We start from the raw sequence: 17,556 nt of genomic DNA on the forward strand, positions 1-17,556 counted from the left end.
CATCTGGAACATCACATCATAAACAGGAACAAATACTTAACTAACTAATCATTTAATGGTGTCATCATATCAAATAATGTGGAATATAATTTATGAAACAGTAAAAAATATATGAGAAATCATTCAAATATTAATCAGGATCATCAGGAACACATACTTTCATAATCTAAGAATAAGAATCTAATGGTTCAAGCTAACATATGAAGAAGTCCACGTTTGCCTCATTCCCTTAACAGCGTTGATGGCTTATTTGCTTTTTGTTATACCAACATGTTATACAGTATCTAATGTAAAGTCAACACATTTCGGTTGTGATTGATTTCATAAAACATGATTAATCTGATTTCACTTTTAAACATATAAGGTTGGACTTCATTAAATCTAAACCACGTTAGAAAAACATACAGCAACAAACTCTAGGAACTTAACAGCATTTACTCTTTTCAACATATAAGTGGTTTGATGTTTTAGATGGGCAACAAACGATTCATCCAACAACTTCAGAAACATCTACTCCCGTGCAATACACAGAATTTACATTACAAGAATTTTTTTTCAAAGAGGAACACAGCTGATGTCCTTGATACATGAACATTACATTATTTACTTTTGGACAAAGTCAGTGGACCTAGCTAACGTTTATCATCGCTAGCTAACGTCAGTGCTAATGCTATTCTAGCAACTGTCACAGTTTGTAGCCACTGCCGGTGGGATCGGTGAGTCGATATTGATTGTCGATGCACTCGCTTGCGTCCTGTGTTTTTCCGTTGTTGGAACGGGAGTCACTTGTTCTGGTTTCCTCTCCACTCTGTGCCCTCCTGTCTTTTTCTCTCTTGTCTCTAGATGTTGCTTCTGGTTTGCTAGTTGTCCTTTCTTTACATTCATCTTGTTGATCATAGCCTCTGTTTTCTCAAGTAGTTTCTCTGTGAGCGCTGACAATTCCTCCTGTCCTTTCCTTCTTTTCTCCAAATTGGTTTTTGTGTCTTGGCGCTTCTTTTTTTTATCCGGTCCGGCAAATTTCTCCAACTTCTTCTTAATCTCCTCCATCTCTGTGTTAAGGTTCTGCAGCAGTGAGGCGATTGTGTTTCTCTGCTTGATCAGATCCTCCTTAAGTTCTCTCAGAGTCTTAATCACCTCATCCACGTATGTTAATTCTTCCTTTGTCCTTTCTAATTCTTCCTCACCTTCTTCATGATCAGGCTTCAAACGCTTGTTTCCTGTCGCACTTTGCTCACAGTCTCTTACCAAACTCTGATGTTCTCTGCCATGATGATCATCTCTTTCTCCTCTTTCATCCTTGATCTCCATCTTGGTTTCTGTGTGAATAGAAAAATACAAATTAAAAAAATTAAAATATGTCTTATTCCAGTAGCCTTTTGTTTAAAATGTAACCTTTAAACATTTAATACAAAATGAAATATTAATAACTAGAAGGCACCCCCCAGGCAAAGAGTACATATCTCCACCAAGGCCAAGAAGTAACAAAGTTTTGATTGTTACAGTGCCACCATCTAATCAGGTCACTTTGTTGCATAAGTAGTGAGGTCACATGTACACAAAGTTTGATTACAGTGAACTGATTCATTCATGAGATGCAAGACTTTGTGAAGAATGAGTCACGTCCACTCAACTTTTACAGCCAAATGTGTCAAACAGTAATGAAAATCAAAAAACGTCATGACTCATTGTTCAAAGTGGTGGTGGTAATTACATCACTATATACTTATTTTCCTTTTTTGTAATGAAACATCAAAAGGCCGTCAGAGTAACTTGACCAAGGACAGGACAAAATTAATTGGTGACTTACTGTTTGGACTCCATTTCCACACAAGAATGAAAGCTGTGAGAACGCACATGAAGCAAGCAGACAAGCTAATTGCGATACGAGCAGCGGCGCTCGGGGAGGTCACGAACATATCATCTGAAACGATGAAGCAGAACGGGACATTTTCAGCTGCCAGAGAATTAATGCTAACTTTATCATCATGCGGGCACATGCAGTATCGTTTGACTCCTCACCTGGAATGTGTATCACAGTTTCCCTTGTGTGGTTGTTGTATTTGTGTTGTAGTTTACACGTGAATGTCTTGCCGTGTTTGATGTCCACTGTCACTGAGCTGCTGACAGTATAGAGACCATCAGGACCCTTGAGCATCTCTGTACGTCCAGCAGAGAAGATCTTTCCCTCAGCGTCCAGCCAATGCACCTTAGGCTCTGGATACCAGCCTGCAGATTCACACTCCAACCTCATGCCATCCCTGCTTCTGTCGATGGTCACCGTGACAGGAGAGGGGACTGAACCTGATGATGAGAGAGGAGACGTTTCTAAGAATGGTTTAATAATAAAGATTTTGTCACATAATCATCAGTAAAGTCAACAACAGTGACACTGCCTAATTACCAAATCAGGTCCTGGGGTCTGGGAGGCTATAACTTTTGATCACCATGTCTCTTAGAAGGGTTGGAAGGCCTACAAAGACTTCCTAACATCATTCATGGTGACTTTTGCTTTTATTTGTTATTGTTTTGGTTTAATCACAATGCTTTCTGGGAATGGGCTCACAGTGCTGTGGGGGATGGACCATGGTTATGTTTATATGCCTTTATATGCATTATAAATTTACAGAAATCATCAGCCTGTCTTATATTTGAGCAATCTCTATTCAAGGTGAGGAGATGGATCCTAAGAGAGGAATTATAATATAGAGTCTCATGAGTTGGTCTGTTACATAGCACCTTGGTTCTTGGTCGGAGACCTGTGGCCGGCATCATGGTTCATCTTAAACATACACTTACCAACAACAAGCTCAACCAAAGCTTCTCCTTCCAGTGAGGGGATAAGACATCGGTATGTTCCAGCATCAGAGAGTCTGACTTTGGACAGCTTCAGCGAAATGTCACCCCACTTTAGTTTGTTGACAGACACCGACGTCCTCCCAATGTAGGACGGGTTTTGATCAAGCAGAAGCTCCACCCCATCACGCCTCAAGAGGATGAACCTGGGAGTCAGGTCAGGCCGCGCCCACTCCAAAGTCAGAGAAACAACATTTGTGGTACTTTCCAGCTGGCATGGCAAAATTATGTCATCACCGACTAATGCCACTATTGGCTTACTTGAACCAATCATGACAGACTGACCTGGGGAAAACACAGAATATATTATTGACGCCGTTTTTCCACTGCTGGTGCATACTACCCATAGGTTGGCATAGGTATCATGAAAATACACTATTATCAGGGGTCGCCAACACCAGTCTATCGAAAAGCGTTTACGAGTCCCTCACCGAAAGGTTCAAAGAATACGTACATTTGACAACACATCCTCACTTGGTAAAGCTGTTTAAATTTCTATCCAGTCAAATTCGCGCCTCCTTTTGTCACAAAACGATTATAAGCCAATCAGCTGTCATGTTTGGTTACGTGACACCGTAACATTTGGCTAGCAAGCGCACGCCGGATTTGACGATGCACCATTTTCATTTTTTCTGCAACTTAATACAAGACAGAATGATAGGATGGTCTCTGTTTACTACAGGTACAGAGCAGTGCGCTAACAGATGAGTGACAGCTGGGGGGAAAAAAGCAGCATTTCGATACATTTTAACAATTGTGACAACATAAAGGCAGAATGCCGAATTTGCAGAATCCAGTGTATGTTCTTCCAAACAGGAAAACACTCTGAAGAAAACATTCCAAAACTGTATGAAAGAGAACGTGCTAAATTGCAAGAACATTCCAAAATTTTTATTCCTCATGAAAACAGTAGCACAGTCTCTGTCATCTCATTAACATCAGAACAGACTGAATGCATGTGAGAAATCTTGATTTAGAAGCTACAGTGTGGTTTCTTCCCTAAATCCAACTCAACGTGTGTCTGTGTGTGTGTGTGTGTGTGTGTGTGTGTGTGTGTGTTACCTTCAAAACAGTGTGCAAGCAGAAAGACTAGAACAGCAAGCAAACGTGCAACGCCAAATTCAGGTTTAAGGGCTGATTCATGCTGCATCATGGAGTTCCGAAATCCCTTAATTAACAGAATAACACCTGATTATTGCATCAGTGTTTATGAACAAATAAGACACAGATTCAACACCTCCACCATGGACCATATTTGTGTGTCTGTTAGCAGGATTTCAACAGAGAATTAATCAGTTTCTCGGTCTACTCATGTAAAAAGCCCACGTACCTGTTCGTATACAACAAAGTTTCGACTGAACAAAGGCGAAAGCGCAGGGTCAAAGTACACAGATAAAATAATGCCGCATGCTGCTACTTCCTGTTGGGTCTGCTCTGTGCTGAGTGCTTTGCATCAGCAGGGGGCAGAACAGGATGTGTTCACACCATTATAACTGAGAGGGGAGGGCAAGTGAGTGAGGAAAAGAGTGAGTGATTGAATGAGTGACCGAGGAAGTGAATGAGTGAGTGAATGGATGAATAAGTGAGTCAGTGAATGTATGAGGGTGTTATTGAGGGACTGAATAGATAAGAGCGAGCGAGTAAGTGAGTGAACAGGTAAGTGAGTTTGTGAGTGAGTGAGTGAGTGAGTGAACAGGTAAGTGAGTGAGTGAGTGAGTGAGTGAGTGAGTGAGTGAGTGAATGAGTCTTGTGTACATTGTCGCTACTTTCTGCTGAGCTATCTGAGCTGTGCCGCACTGTGAGCTCATCTTCAGAACAGGAAGTTGCAGGGTTTAGTGTATTTTAGTGTCAATACAGTTTGATGCTCAGTCTGCAGTGAGACAGCATGGAGATCACAGCTCTCTGCATCACACTGAGTGAGTACTGCTAATGCTAAACATCCTTTATATTAAAATCTATCCGTAAGATAGAAAGTATTTTAAGATTTGTGGTTTGCTTTTTTCATACTGACATATAGTGGATATTTATATAGTTTTATAATCACAGCGTATTTAGCCAAATTTTGATCTATAGTCCATTGGCAGGTTCATGTTAAGGCATAGAAAACTGATTAAAGTGCTTACATATGAAAACTATAAATGAGGAGAGGCAATGAGTAACAAAGAAAGAATATTTAAGGATATTTTGGAGAGAATTTGTGCTTTAGTGCTATCTATGTTTTCAAAAACAATTTGTTCTGCTCCATTATGAAATAAATGTTTCATTTTACTTCAGTACTTGACAAGTACTGTTACAATTGCTGTTGACAAGAAGAGATTTTACTTTTATATACACGTACTTTGTTTCATCTCTCCAGTGATGAACGTGTTAATGCTGATGACAGCGCATGTTCAGCACAGTTACACGCAGAACTATGGTAGGTAATCAGTCGATTGTCTATAGGTACACAGATTTTAGCCCACAGTACTTCCTAATATATATATAATAGGGCGAGTGATTGATTATTAAGATTGGGAGATTATCATTCCATACTTATATGATAATAAATAGAATTAATGGGATTTATAATTATATTTTCTAAAAATTACTCACGTCTACAGCACAAGTTGACTTGGTTCTTGACGCTGGAATTAGGAGAGTTTCAAGGACTAAAATTGTGTCAAAATGTGGACAAACAAAAAAGGTCCCAAATAACTGCACCTGTTTGTGTGACATAAAAGGTCATTCCATACATTTAATACTACACCACTATCTGCAAACCATCCACCTTGTACATGGTACAAATATGATAAACTCTAGTAGATATTTTGTCTGCAAAAATCAAAGTATTGATCTAATTCTGTCTTTCTCAGATGCAGATTCTTTGCATATCTTTGTATCCAGGCTGCAGTATTTTGAGTATGAGCAGATCACGTTGACCTGTGAGGGTTTCGATGACATCACCAAGTGGCAAGTGAGGAGAACACTCAAGGGAGTCCAGACCATTTGTGCCACAACTTGGGAGAAGTCAACTGGACCCTGCACCATCGAGAACGCCCTCATATTAGACAGTGGAGAGTACTGGTGCCAAGCTACAGAGGGACAGCAGCGAAGTAACACAATCACCGTCAAAATCAGCAGTATGTTCACAAATACTAACTTAAAGATAAGCTCTGTTACGTCATTGTTTCTAGTCCATCCTAAACTGTCCAAGCACAACAGCTCTGCCAGGTGAAATTTCAAGCAACCTGCTTCCACTTCTCAAACTCCTGCACAAAATGAATTGATCACTTTGTCATGTAATGATTTGTCACTTAATTCATTTTGCCTGCCAATGATGTTTTGTCTTCCAGCTGGTTTAGTGATTCTGGAGAGTCCTGCTCTTCCTGTGACAGAGGGAGAATCCGTGACTCTGCTGTGCAGGAAGAGGAAAACTCGCAACCTCACGGCTGATTTTTTTAAAGACGGCTTCCATGCTGCGACCAGCGCTACGGGAGAGATGACCATCCAAAATGTTGCCAAGTCTGATGAAGGCCTCTACAAGTGCTGGATCGAAGGATCTGGAGAATCGTCAGAGAGCAGGATGGTTGTCCGAGGCATGAAAAGTAAGATTTCTATAAGGCCAGGTTTTACTCAAACTAGTCCTCAAAAAGCATTTTATACCTCAAATGAAATCTTAAGAACAAAACCACTTCATAATCCAATAAATGCAATTTCCTTGAAAATAAACCTAATTGGACTTTTTGAACTTAAGGTGGAGAAGACAATTTTGTAGCAAACGATATCCTGCATGTTACTTCACCAAATCCGGCTAAAATAAAACACTACTAATCTCTAACGTATGTGCTTTACAGAAGGTCATGAGGACGTCCCTCCATCCCAACGCCGTCATGTCTTCATCCTGCTGTGTGTCATCTTTACCATTTTGTTGGCGTTTCTGCTGCTGCTATTGAATGGACTGCTTCACTGTGTGAAACGAGGAAGTAAAGAAAATCAGCAGCATAATGCATACTTCATTTAAAGCTGATTCGTCTATACAGAATTAATCCCAAAAGATGCAATTTCGGGATTCAGAAAACAATGCTAATGTGAGCAGAAGCTTCCCCGGTGTTTCACCCTCATAACACTATTTATTCTGTTGCATCCCAAACTTTAGCAGGTGCCTCTACCTCTCCTCCCTCCTCCCATCCCACTACACCTCCACAAACAGGTAGAACATCAACCATGCAGGGCTATGACTGAAAATGTACAGTTTTTTCTTTGTATTTTTTTCCAGTTGCTAAGGAGACCTTTGAAGGTGTCACAGAACACAAGAAGAGAAAAGGTGCGGCCCTGAATGCTTCATCAAACAGCTTAATTCATCGGAAACAGCCGGCAAATAGAAAACATGTGACACAGTTTACCACTCTGAACTTTTACTCTTGCAGAAGTGGTTATGTGTCTACGTTAAACACAGAAAACAATGAGAACCATTGAAGACGACATTTATAGAAAACCTCACACTTTCTCGGTTTCACCCCCTGTATTATTTCAGGGGCCTCTCGTGCTGTTGATCATTTCCTTATTTAAGTCAGAGACAAAGCTGAGAAACCACAGATAGAAAAGGTGTCGGTTCCCCTCGGTCAACGTGACAGCATAAAATGTTTCGCGGAAAGAAGAAACCAGGGCAGCAAAATTTATCAAAAGACAAAATTTAGGCTGAAAGGGGCAAAAGGTCAATCACACAAAGATTCCCTCCCAAGCTGACATTGTACAATTTCTCTCCAAAGCAGAACCAGGAGGCTCCAGCTCAGCAGCACCACTTCTTCCTGTAACTACTGCCTGCGGTTTAACAGACGAGAACAGCGCCGTCTATTATACCATCAATTAGGTAAGACTGAATGTCTCAAGAAGCAGAATTTTGAGGACAAAAGGACTCACAAAAATCCAGATCAAAGTTTTATCCTTGTTTTTGTTTTGTTTTTATTTATTGTTTTGCTATAATTGGCTGCCAGTTTTGTGGGTTTGTCTCAAGAAAATGAATAACTTTACTTGTAATAAATTAAAATTGTGTTTTTTATTCAAAGACTTATAGTTGTACATACATATCTGTGGTTTTGGGGTGTTTGCTGATACATTTCATTAGATTTGTATAACATAAAAAAAAAGTAAGGTTCTGATGCGATTGTTAGTTTAAATACTCTACAATATACACTATTGATTCATTGAATTCATGCTGATTGATTGAAAAGTCAGTTGTAATGTTCCAGATGACAGGGAATCTCAAAACCCTCTGAATCTCTGCTAAGCATCAACAACAAAACTACAAAAATGTACAGAAAACAACCAAGTTTAAAGTAAACCGAGCTGAATCTAAGAAAGGTAAAGGCAAAAGTTTCAGTGCTGATAAAAAAGTATGTAAGCATCAGCCGTTATTTAGCCGTCTTACTGCCGTCTTAGTTTTGATGAGTTTGTCTTGCTGACTGAAGCTCCTTCTGAATCTCCTCTCTCTGTCTTTCTGCCTCCTGCAGGTCCTGGTTTAATTGCTTCATGTGATTTTCCACCTCTTCTTTCCTTTCTGTCAGACCTGTCACCATATTTTGTGTTGACAGCAGGACTGTTTTCGTATTCTTGAGCAAAAGCTTATGTTTTTTATATCTCTCCTCTAACTTCTTTTTGACTTGGTGATTCTTCTCTTTCTCACCTAATTGTTCTTCATCCTGCTGAATCAGTGCTTCAAATTGCTCTATCTGGTCCGTCAGATCTTGCTCATTGACCATCAAATTATAGACCCACTGTAGCACCTTCGCCTCTTCTCCCTCTTGCTGCCCTAACTCTCTGTGAAGGTATCTTATTTGCTTTGCCACCATGTCACTAAGGAGAGCTTTGACTCTGTCTTCTTTAACCAACTCTTGGTGTTCAGCATCGCCCCCTTGAACTTTGCATTCTGTGTGTATAAAGAAACATGAAACACTTTTACTCATCTTTTGCAGAAAACTGACTTAGTTCATAACTCAACAGTCTACTCACTGAGTTTAGTTTGTCCCCATTTCCACACAAAAACAAGGAAGGCAACTGCAACAATGGAAATCAGGCAAACAGCCACACCAATGATGACAGGAACACTAGAGCAAGATGAAGCCATGACAAACTCATCTGAAACTATAAAACAAAGAACACGGCAACATTTATAGAAAATCAAACCTCAGCTGATGGAAAATAATCAACCAGCAGATCATAAATACATTAGAGTACCTGGAATGTGTATCCGCGTCTCTCTGGTCTGGTTGGTTTTGTTGTCTTGTAGTTTACAGGTGAATGTGTTGGCGTGTTTGTTGCCACAGTCACTGAGCTGCTGACAGTACAGAGACCATCAGGACCTCTGAGCGTCTCTGTAGGTCCAGCAGAGACGATGTTTCCCTCAGCGTTCCGCCAAAGCACCTCAGGCTCTGGATACCAGCCTGCACACTCACACTCTAACATCACTTCACCGCCGACTCTGTTGATGCCCACTGTGAGAGGAGAGGGGACTGAACCTGATGATGAGAGGGGAGACGTGTCTGGTTCAAGAATAAAGATCTCACACCACACAATCATCAATTCAAGTCAAGAGTGTTTAATAATGCTCCATAATATGTTAACATGCAGCTCTTACTCAGTTCTGGACCTCCAGACCCTCACTGATGTTTTCCAAGTTAATGAAAAAAATCTAACTGATTTGACTGACAGCAGCACCATCAGGTCGATTGATGTTGCCTTTTGTGCTTAAGTAGTGGGGTCACACGGCCACCAATTTTGGGTATGGCAGACTGATCCATTCATCTGATACAGCACTTTTAAAAGAATGAACCACACCCACTGAACTGCCAGCAATTATAATACAGTTAACAAAAATTCAAAAAGGTGGAACATCTCATTTGGCACAAATGGGCAAGGCCTACAGATATATGGATGAATGTCAAGGAATCCAAAGATAAATAAACATTACAGCATTCAGCTTCCCAATCCTTAATTGATCTGACATACAGAGGCTTTTCTGTCATGTTTTCTCAACAGATCAACTTTACTTACTAACAACAAGATCCATGTTTGCTTCTATCCCCAAGGTAGGAATGAAGCATCTGTACGTCCCCTCATCAGACAGCTGGACTCCACTAAGTCTCAGCGAAACGTCTCCGAGCTTCAGTCCATCAACGTTCAGCGATGTTCGTCCCCTGTACGACGGATGCTTTTCACTCTTCAGCTCTGTGCCGTTGCGAAACACAAACACAAATCTGGTGTTGAGGTCAGGTCGCAGCCACTCAATGGTCTCGGGGGCGGCATTGCTGGAGGGTTCCAAGTGACATGGCAGGACAGTGGCGTCCCCAAGCGTTGCCACCACTGGCTGAGACGGACCAATCGCCTGAGGCTGAGCTGCGAGGAAGAATCATTATCATCATTGTAGGCTCTTTTCCCGCTGTGTGTGTGTGTCAATGATGTGTTACCTTCACAACCACATTGGATCAGATGAATGGCAGCAAAAACCAGAGACACGAAGACGCAGAGCTCTGATTTAAAGGAGAGTTTGTCCTTCACCTGAGACATCCTGGACCTGCAAAAGAAGTGAAATAATATCAATAGCAATATCATGTTGGACTTGTGTGTTTAATCGTAATAACCCAATAAGAAAAGACTTAAAAAAGGATCCTTGCATTACTAAGCAACATTAATGTGACTGCATATTGCAGACATGTGATGATGTGTGCAGCTCATTCTTATCAGTTGCTTGTACTTTCACTTGCGTTTGTTAAAGAATCAAGGACATTTATGCACAAATGTTTTAGCCGCTGGTTATCTTCTTCAATACATGATTCAGAAATGTTTGAAAGATACAATGTTGCCGCCCCCTTTTTGAATAATGCAAACAAGTGTATACGTAAACATGTATACGTAACATTATAGTCACAATTTTAAATAAGCTGTACACATTAAGTACTGACTACTGTCATATTAAATGTGTAGTGTGTGAAGCATTCAAGTAGCAATAGTAGTAGAAAGAGTTCATACTGACCTTTTTTGCACAATCCTGCTCTCTCTCTCTCACACACACACACACACACACACACACACACACACATTTGGTGTCCCTGCAGTCAAAGTCCTTATCTAAAACGACCTGGGTGCAGCCTGTTAATGAGTAACCATACAAGTTCAACCCTAACAACAAAATATAAAATGATAAATGACGAGTGCAGCTCGAGTTCAACCCCTGAGTTTACTATTGAACAATTCAACAATAATATACTGTATATACTGTTTTCCTCCACTTCATTAAACATTCCCACATATAAAAATTTAGTTCAAACGTACATTTTCTGTAATTCAAATAAATGTATCCTGCATATTGAGTATAGGTTCATACTATAAAATGTTCAACAACACTGCAAAAACATACGTAAAAACCCCCAGTAAAACTAGAGCATTCTATATGTTACATGCTGTACATGTGCTCGCGCTCAACTTGTTGCTGCACAATAAATTTACTGTGGGATCTGGATAACTGCACCTTCACTGGGACTTTACGTAGTTCCCCATGACAATGATCTATGATAACTAATCCATGCGTGCATTTCCTCATCGCGATCTTAATCCAGAATGAGAAAATAACTCAAATTTCCTACAGGTGTGATGAGTCTGACGGCAGCAATCGATCTCAGATGAGCAGAGCCAGGATTACTGGTATTCTATGCATTTTTAAATTAAAAAAAAAATCAAACAATGAAAAACACCTTTTTACAGGTTTTAACCCATTTTAGACACTTGATAAATATCTCATAACAATCTCAGGAATTACTAGAATGAGTTTTGAATGTAAGCCTCCTGGTGGTGAATATGAATCACATGAGATGACTTTGCATTTAAGCATCTGCAGTTTTCTATGTTTACATTATCTTTGATTATCTTTATGTGATCATATTATCTTTGAACTTGATGCCTAATTTTGTTCACAAATGTAAAAGCACCCTAGTAATTTAAGGCAACTAAATACAACTGAAACGTTTAAAACGTCTTTATTTTTACAAAACACTTTATGAGCTTGTTGACACAAACATTCCCAACTGCATAATAATATTTTCTAGGTGATTTATAGCATTAATGGGGAGACCTTATGTTGACCTTAGCGCCGTGGATTTGTCTCTGTGAGCTCAGTGAGAATATGTTCTAACACATTAACCACAATGTGCTTCACCTGTTCCAAAATAACCGACATACGTGCTGAAACACAACCAATGATGAAAAAAAAGTTTATTAAGCAGAGTTGTTCGTCTTTCCTGAAGTCGTCTGTCTGTAACCGAGTGACCTGTAAGAAGATATAAGAAGAAAATACAATATAATAATACAAAATTACACATATGAATGACATACTGTTATAAGAAGTGTTTTAGTAGATCAGTGGTTCAGGTACAATGCAGTCATTTCCAGAATAAAATAAAAATAAAACAGATTACTGGGCTTAAATTTAGAGGTTCTTGTTTTCCAGATTGTCTTGCTTCTTTGTATTTCATTCAGTTTGGCATTACAGAAGCCCAATAGAGTTGTAATAAACGAATATGTATGACCTCAGTCTTACCTTCACCGGATTGCAGAATACAAAGCCTCATCAACTGTCAATCGTGGTGCAGTACCTGAAGTGGCCACTGCTCTCCCTGAGCAGATGGAAACTCCTGCAACTGGCAAAGCACCCAGGGTGGCACCACAACCACGTGACAAGTTTAGAGATTTTGCTATTGTTGTTGTTGTTACAGCACAACTATCAAGTCGACCTGTGTCTCTTTTTAGCAGAAGAAGTGAGTGCAATCATACCCAAAATTTGGTGACAATCGACAAATTCATTCATGACATACAGCACTTTTTGAAGAATGAGCCACGCCCACTGAACTTTGGCAGCCAACTCCAACTCCAGTCTCACCTGGGCTCAGGGTGTAGTAAAGCTGTTTCGTTCCATCGTCCTCTGAGAGTGGAAGACATAAACTCAAATTAATGTGTGACATTGGTAATCATGATGTTAACATCAATCATGAAGGACGAGATCATTGTAGCCATTCTGTGGCTTGAATCATTTTGTGCTGTTGGACATGGATTAAGATTATCTACGATTTGTTTATTTTTTCAACCATGATTTGATACCAACAATTATATTTTGGCTTGATAATGCAAGGATATTTTGTTAGCTTTGGCCTGCTTCTTCAACCCAAACAAACCCAGAAAGGAGGAGAAATGTGCCTCTCCTGCAGTATACTGTATGTATGTATTGTGGCTTCTTCCTCTCATCTCCAAAATCTCGATCCTGTCATAGTGAATGTTTTGTTATCACTCCCCAGTATGGAATGCAGCCATTGTATTTTGTAATCATTTTGTTATTTCATACCTACTTCTTAATTTATTATTTCACCTGAATTCTCTTTGTATCATTTGTAGCTTCTACACTGACAAACGGAAAAAACACTCTTCCTCTTTCTGTACGTGGTTTGCTGGTGTGGTTTGAGAAGCTCGAAGAGGAGCTGCAGGATCGTCATAGTCTAAATACATATCACAGATACTGTGACAGATACTGATACAGACACGACGAGTAGTTGTGGTTTTCACTTCATTTCTTTTTCTACACATGACGTTTAAGAAACGTCTCGACTGCGGGTTTCAAGAATAAATCCGCAAAGCGGTGCCCTTTGAGGCGGAGACATTTATTTTTAATAGCTACGTGGTTAAGTAAATATATTGCACACACAAGTGTTTTACCCCATGGAGGTTAAAATACCTTTTGTCTTCCTTTGTTTGTTGACAGTGGCGTACGTCAGCTCAGCGAAGCCAGCCTCTACAGGCACTCAAACATTATAGAAAATACAGAAATAATGTATGTTGACAAACAAGTAGGTTTACAGAATATACAGCATATGTTACAAAACTGGGACAAAATGAACTGAAACACCCCTGACTTCCAGCAAGCTATGCACTGTTGCTATCTGAATTTTCCTCCACAGCTGATATGAAGCCATCACCCGAGGCCAAACAGTTTTCAGCTAAAGCCTTTTTTCAAGTGTGACAAGAGGTGAAAGTCAAATCAAGTGGAGCAAGTTCATAGTCCGTCATGTTCATCTGCCGCTATGACATTACAGCTGTTTCAGGCTCAGAACTTACCAGTCAACCTTTGTGGCATATTATTGGTCATTTGTCAAGAGTCTTAGTCATCCAGGTCATGGTAGTTGATTGAAGTTGATTCTCAGGCAACTGGACTTAGTTGCTAGTAAGTTATTCAGAACTGAAGGAGCCCCTTGGATGAGAGGCTGAACATCAAGTTTTTACTACCAAGTCCAGTTGCCTGAAAATCAACTTTCCTTTGATTGATTGCTGATATTGAGGTCCATCAGAACAAAAACCTCACCCCACCAAAACAGCTTCTTCCCCTCTGCAGTGGGCCTCATCAACAAGTCCCTGGTCACCCACTGACTGATCAATCAGATCAAAATTGATCTTGCACATCTGTACTTGTAACTTGCACAGATTACACTTTATATCTTGCACATTTTGATACGCACTCCATTTATATACACCCAAAGCTATAGTGTACATACTCCATACTCCAATCCCCATAAACTCTCCATAGACCCATTCATCTGTACAATTGTTAATTGTATTTATACTTTCTGTCAATAACGTTGTATGTTGTAGTTTTCGATTTATTCCTTTTTGCTCTTAATATGTTGATTGCACCAACTACCAAAACAAATTCATTGTAAGTGAAAACCTACTTGGCAATAAAGCTTTTCTGATTCTGATTCTGATGTAGATAAATCCTCACCTGGCTGATGCTCACGTGGTTGATCTGAAGACGTTGATGTTGGTCCCATATAGGAAAAGCAGAGTGCTGCTAAAGTGCAGAAGGGACAAATAATAGCATCAAATTGTTTAAAGAAGATTGCTCCAAAACAATACATCGAATAAAAAAACATCCACAACTAGAAGACACAAGACCCTAAGAACCTCCAAGAAGTTCCTCAACCTCAAGGACTACAACATCTTCTCAAGTAACGACAGACCAGTGTTCCCACCACCCCGGAAAGAGACAATCCAAGGCAGAAATTGAAGTCACCTAGGCCTCGAGCACTTTGCAGCAGAGACGCTGGTGAGAAGTTTTTGTAAATGTAAAACAGTCCCACTGCCAACAGCAGAGCCACCAACAGAGACGTGACAGCTATCCATGGTGCATTATGGGAGGAGGGATGAGTCTCTTTGTGACATTCTGGATAACGGAAAGAGCGTTCTGTAAAATGACAAGATACATAAAACTTCAGACAGAGGCCATGCCATTCAAATTATTGATGATGTCTAATAATAATGTCTGAGGTCTTACCCGTGACCATCATCAGGCTCTCTGCTGATTGTCCAGATCCAGATATGTTGCACCTGTAGAGTCCTTCATCAGACTTGGAAACAGCAGAGATGGTGATCTGTGCTGTAGAACTTTGCTGAAAGAGACGGCCATCTTTATAGAAATCAGCCGGCAGGTGGGAAGGAGCAGAGTTCCTACAGCGCAGAGTCACGGCATCTCCCTCCATCAAAGGACGGACAGGACTCTCCAGGATCACAGAACCATCTGAAAAAAGTGTTTGTATATGAATAATTACTACAAACTACTATAATCTATAAGTTCCATATCTGAACTGCACCTGTGACGGTGATGTTGACCGTGTTGCTCCTCCTCCCTCCTCCCTCACACCAGTACTCCCCGCTATCAGAGGTGTAACCAATCCTAATGTTGTGTCTCCCAGAGTTGTGACTGCAGGTGCTGAATCCCTCGCTGGTCCTCCAGCACACTCTCCACCCAGCCCATCCATCCAAGCTCTCACAGTCTAGAGAGAGTGACTCATGCTCGAAGACCTGCAGTCTGGATGGAACGATGAGACCCAAAGCTACATCGGAGACAAGATTCCAAATCAAGCGTCAATGCAAATAGTGCTTGGTACGTGCAAAGCGACTAAGCTTAGCCTGATAAAGGTCTTTGACAGGATGGATACGTTAACCTGAACCCATCTTGGTCTGACTGGAATGGATTATGTTAGTTATCGTGCAACTTTCAAAACTTCAAAATGACAAGAAAGCTGAGCTGTATGTTTTATAGATGAATGCGAAAACTAGTTTACACAAACTGTAAAGGTATTTGTGTGTGTGTTAGTTACCGCCATCCGGAGCTTTAGAAGCCGACAGCAACAAAACATTCAGCGCTGTGGAAAGACAAAGAAATCATCATGTCCGACATAAACACTTTCAAATTGTGCTTAGCTTGTTCATTTTCCTGCTGTCAACTACAAAAGGAATGAATTCGTGCCAGATTCAGTTTTTACTTTAGGGGAAATGACCAGAACTATGGAAAACTGACCCCAACTACCAATTTTAAAGAAAGGTTTTGAAGCTGCCAGTGGATACAGATGAGCTCTAAAGTGTAACAGGTCTGTCCCTGTGTCATCCCCCAAACTTCAATACAGTTCACTTCAGCATGATTGGAGTAAAATGAATAAAACAGACAGAAATATAAATATAAGGGTACAGACAGAAGTATGCAAATGAGAGCGAGAGGTCAATAAAAACAGACTTGCTGAGAAGCGATCATGTGCTTCATCTTCCCTAATCAGCCTCAGTAAGTTAGTCCATTAATGAGCTGTGCTAAGTTCACACAAATTCTTTATCAGTTTTGGAAGCCCCATACTCACTCAGTGTGAAGCAGAGTGCTGTGACCATCATGCTGTTTCCTGCTGAATGAACATCAGACTAACAGATGTTGAGTGAGCTTTGTCTTCCTGTCCCGTTATTTCTGGGTCTGATGCAGGGGCTGGTTTGACCTTGCTTCAACACAGCAGCAGGGATGATCTGATTGGTTGAAGTAAACCTCAGAGGGCGGGGCTAAGGCCTGACTGTTTTAAATTATATATGATAAAATCCTACTTTTATCCACCAATATTTTCTTAATCAATTAAATTCATATCAGTGACAAATCTACTATTGATCAGTCATGAACACCCCTAATTCATACATCGCACAGTGGTTTTGATCAGCACACAGCAAACTCATTACTGTTATCAGGCCGCAGCCAATCACAGTGAGCGTGGTGACGAGGTCATGCATGTTTACAGGCATGTTTGGACAAAGAAATGGACACTCGCAAAAGAGAGACTAGATTTAGAGCTGTAGAGCTCGTAGCTCTATGAGATCTATAATGTATCTTGTATAGACACAGTCTGGCGTACGTAAATGTCACGATGACTGTGGATTCATCTTTGCTGATGACATCTCGGCGAATGGGAAGCACTGGTCAGGCTACTGCAGTGTGAAACGAATTTGTGTAGGAATGTACTGTATGTCGCAGAGAAGGTGGCAAACTGTTTAATTAAAACCAGGAAACTACCAGGAGGGGACATGCCCATGGAGCCTTTGTTGTTGGCAGGACTGGTTTGCTCAGATTGCTGAAGATGGTGAAGATGATAAAATGTGTCTAGAGAGGATGCATGTGTTATCTTGTCACATCTTTCACAATTAGTGCAACACATGAAAACAGGCACTCACGAACACGCACACCGTTCTTTCTTCACAAATTCATTGTTTTTGCTTCATTCTTTTAGTCACATGATAGCAGGGCAGCTTGAAACTTGTGATGTCATAGAGGTGGACAGAATGTAAGAGGGAAGTTCACAAACAATTCACGACGGGGAGCTT

General features: G+C 40.4%; 4 protein-coding genes across 14 annotated transcripts; 1 reads left to right on the plus strand and 3 right to left on the minus strand.

The window, feature by feature from the left end:
• Window positions 1–62: 62 nt before the first annotated feature.
• LOC143010746 (butyrophilin subfamily 3 member A2-like) lies at window positions 63–4,279 on the minus strand. Its single transcript, XM_076163263.1, has 6 exons — window positions 4,184–4,279; window positions 3,916–4,021; window positions 2,797–3,138; window positions 2,020–2,301; window positions 1,808–1,921; window positions 63–1,316 (listed from the first exon to the last, which is right to left on the minus strand). Exons 2-6 carry the CDS (start codon window positions 4,004–4,006, stop codon window positions 676–678), a joined length of 1,470 nt encoding a protein of 489 aa, XP_076019378.1. The 5' UTR covers window positions 4,007–4,021; window positions 4,184–4,279; the 3' UTR covers window positions 63–675.
• Window positions 4,280–4,647: 368 nt separating this feature from the next.
• LOC143010747 (low affinity immunoglobulin gamma Fc region receptor III-A-like) lies at window positions 4,648–10,051 on the plus strand. 6 transcript variants are annotated; one of them, XM_076163265.1, is made up of 9 exons: window positions 4,648–4,769; window positions 5,210–5,269; window positions 5,706–5,972; window positions 6,186–6,437; window positions 6,687–6,815; window positions 6,989–7,042; window positions 7,109–7,156; window positions 7,602–7,702; window positions 9,156–9,347. In XM_076163265.1, exons 1-8 carry the CDS (start codon window positions 4,739–4,741, stop codon window positions 7,700–7,702), a joined length of 942 nt encoding a protein of 313 aa, XP_076019380.1. In that variant the 5' UTR covers window positions 4,648–4,738; the 3' UTR covers window positions 9,156–9,347. The 6 variants fall into 6 exon arrangements, with proteins under 6 accessions (XP_076019380.1, XP_076019382.1, XP_076019384.1 ...); XM_076163267.1 differs by lacking the exons at window positions 7,109–7,156; window positions 9,156–9,347 and adding an exon at window positions 9,918–10,051; XM_076163269.1 differs by lacking the exons at window positions 7,109–7,156; window positions 9,156–9,347 and adding an exon at window positions 9,918–10,051 and having other exon boundaries at window positions 7,605–7,702.
• On the minus strand, window positions 9,148–11,126 carry LOC143010589 (butyrophilin subfamily 1 member A1-like; the record flags this gene model as incomplete). Its single annotated transcript, XM_076162966.1, has 4 exons — window positions 10,862–11,126; window positions 10,296–10,402; window positions 9,883–10,224; window positions 9,148–9,347 (listed from the first exon to the last, which is right to left on the minus strand). Coding segments are annotated over exons 2-4 (642 nt in total), but the record flags the coding sequence as incomplete, so codon positions are not given.
• Window positions 11,127–11,863: 737 nt separating this feature from the next.
• Window positions 11,864–16,655, minus strand: LOC143010552 (low affinity immunoglobulin gamma Fc region receptor III-A-like). Of its 6 annotated transcripts, none has more exons than XM_076162925.1 (10): window positions 16,557–16,655; window positions 16,026–16,070; window positions 15,516–15,758; window positions 15,200–15,442; window positions 14,939–15,088; window positions 14,648–14,716; window positions 13,607–13,672; window positions 12,761–12,802; window positions 12,422–12,521; window positions 11,864–12,151 (listed from the first exon to the last, which is right to left on the minus strand). In XM_076162925.1, exons 1-9 carry the CDS (start codon window positions 16,585–16,587, stop codon window positions 12,424–12,426), a joined length of 987 nt encoding a protein of 328 aa, XP_076019040.1. In that variant the 5' UTR covers window positions 16,588–16,655; the 3' UTR covers window positions 11,864–12,151; window positions 12,422–12,423. The 6 variants fall into 6 exon arrangements, with proteins under 6 accessions (XP_076019040.1, XP_076019039.1, XP_076019036.1 ...); XM_076162924.1 differs by having other exon boundaries at window positions 13,607–13,663; window positions 14,648–14,713; window positions 14,939–15,109; XM_076162921.1 differs by having other exon boundaries at window positions 14,648–14,713; window positions 14,939–15,109.
• Between the last annotated feature and the right edge of the window lie 901 nt (window positions 16,656–17,556).

Source organism: Genypterus blacodes, unplaced genomic scaffold (genome assembly GCF_046128005.1).
Source record: "Genypterus blacodes isolate CSIRO-AG114 ecotype Tasmania unplaced genomic scaffold, CSIRO-AGI_Gbla_v1 ptg000129l_1, whole genome shotgun sequence".
Lineage (NCBI taxonomy): Eukaryota > Metazoa > Chordata > Actinopteri > Ophidiiformes > Ophidiidae > Genypterus > Genypterus blacodes.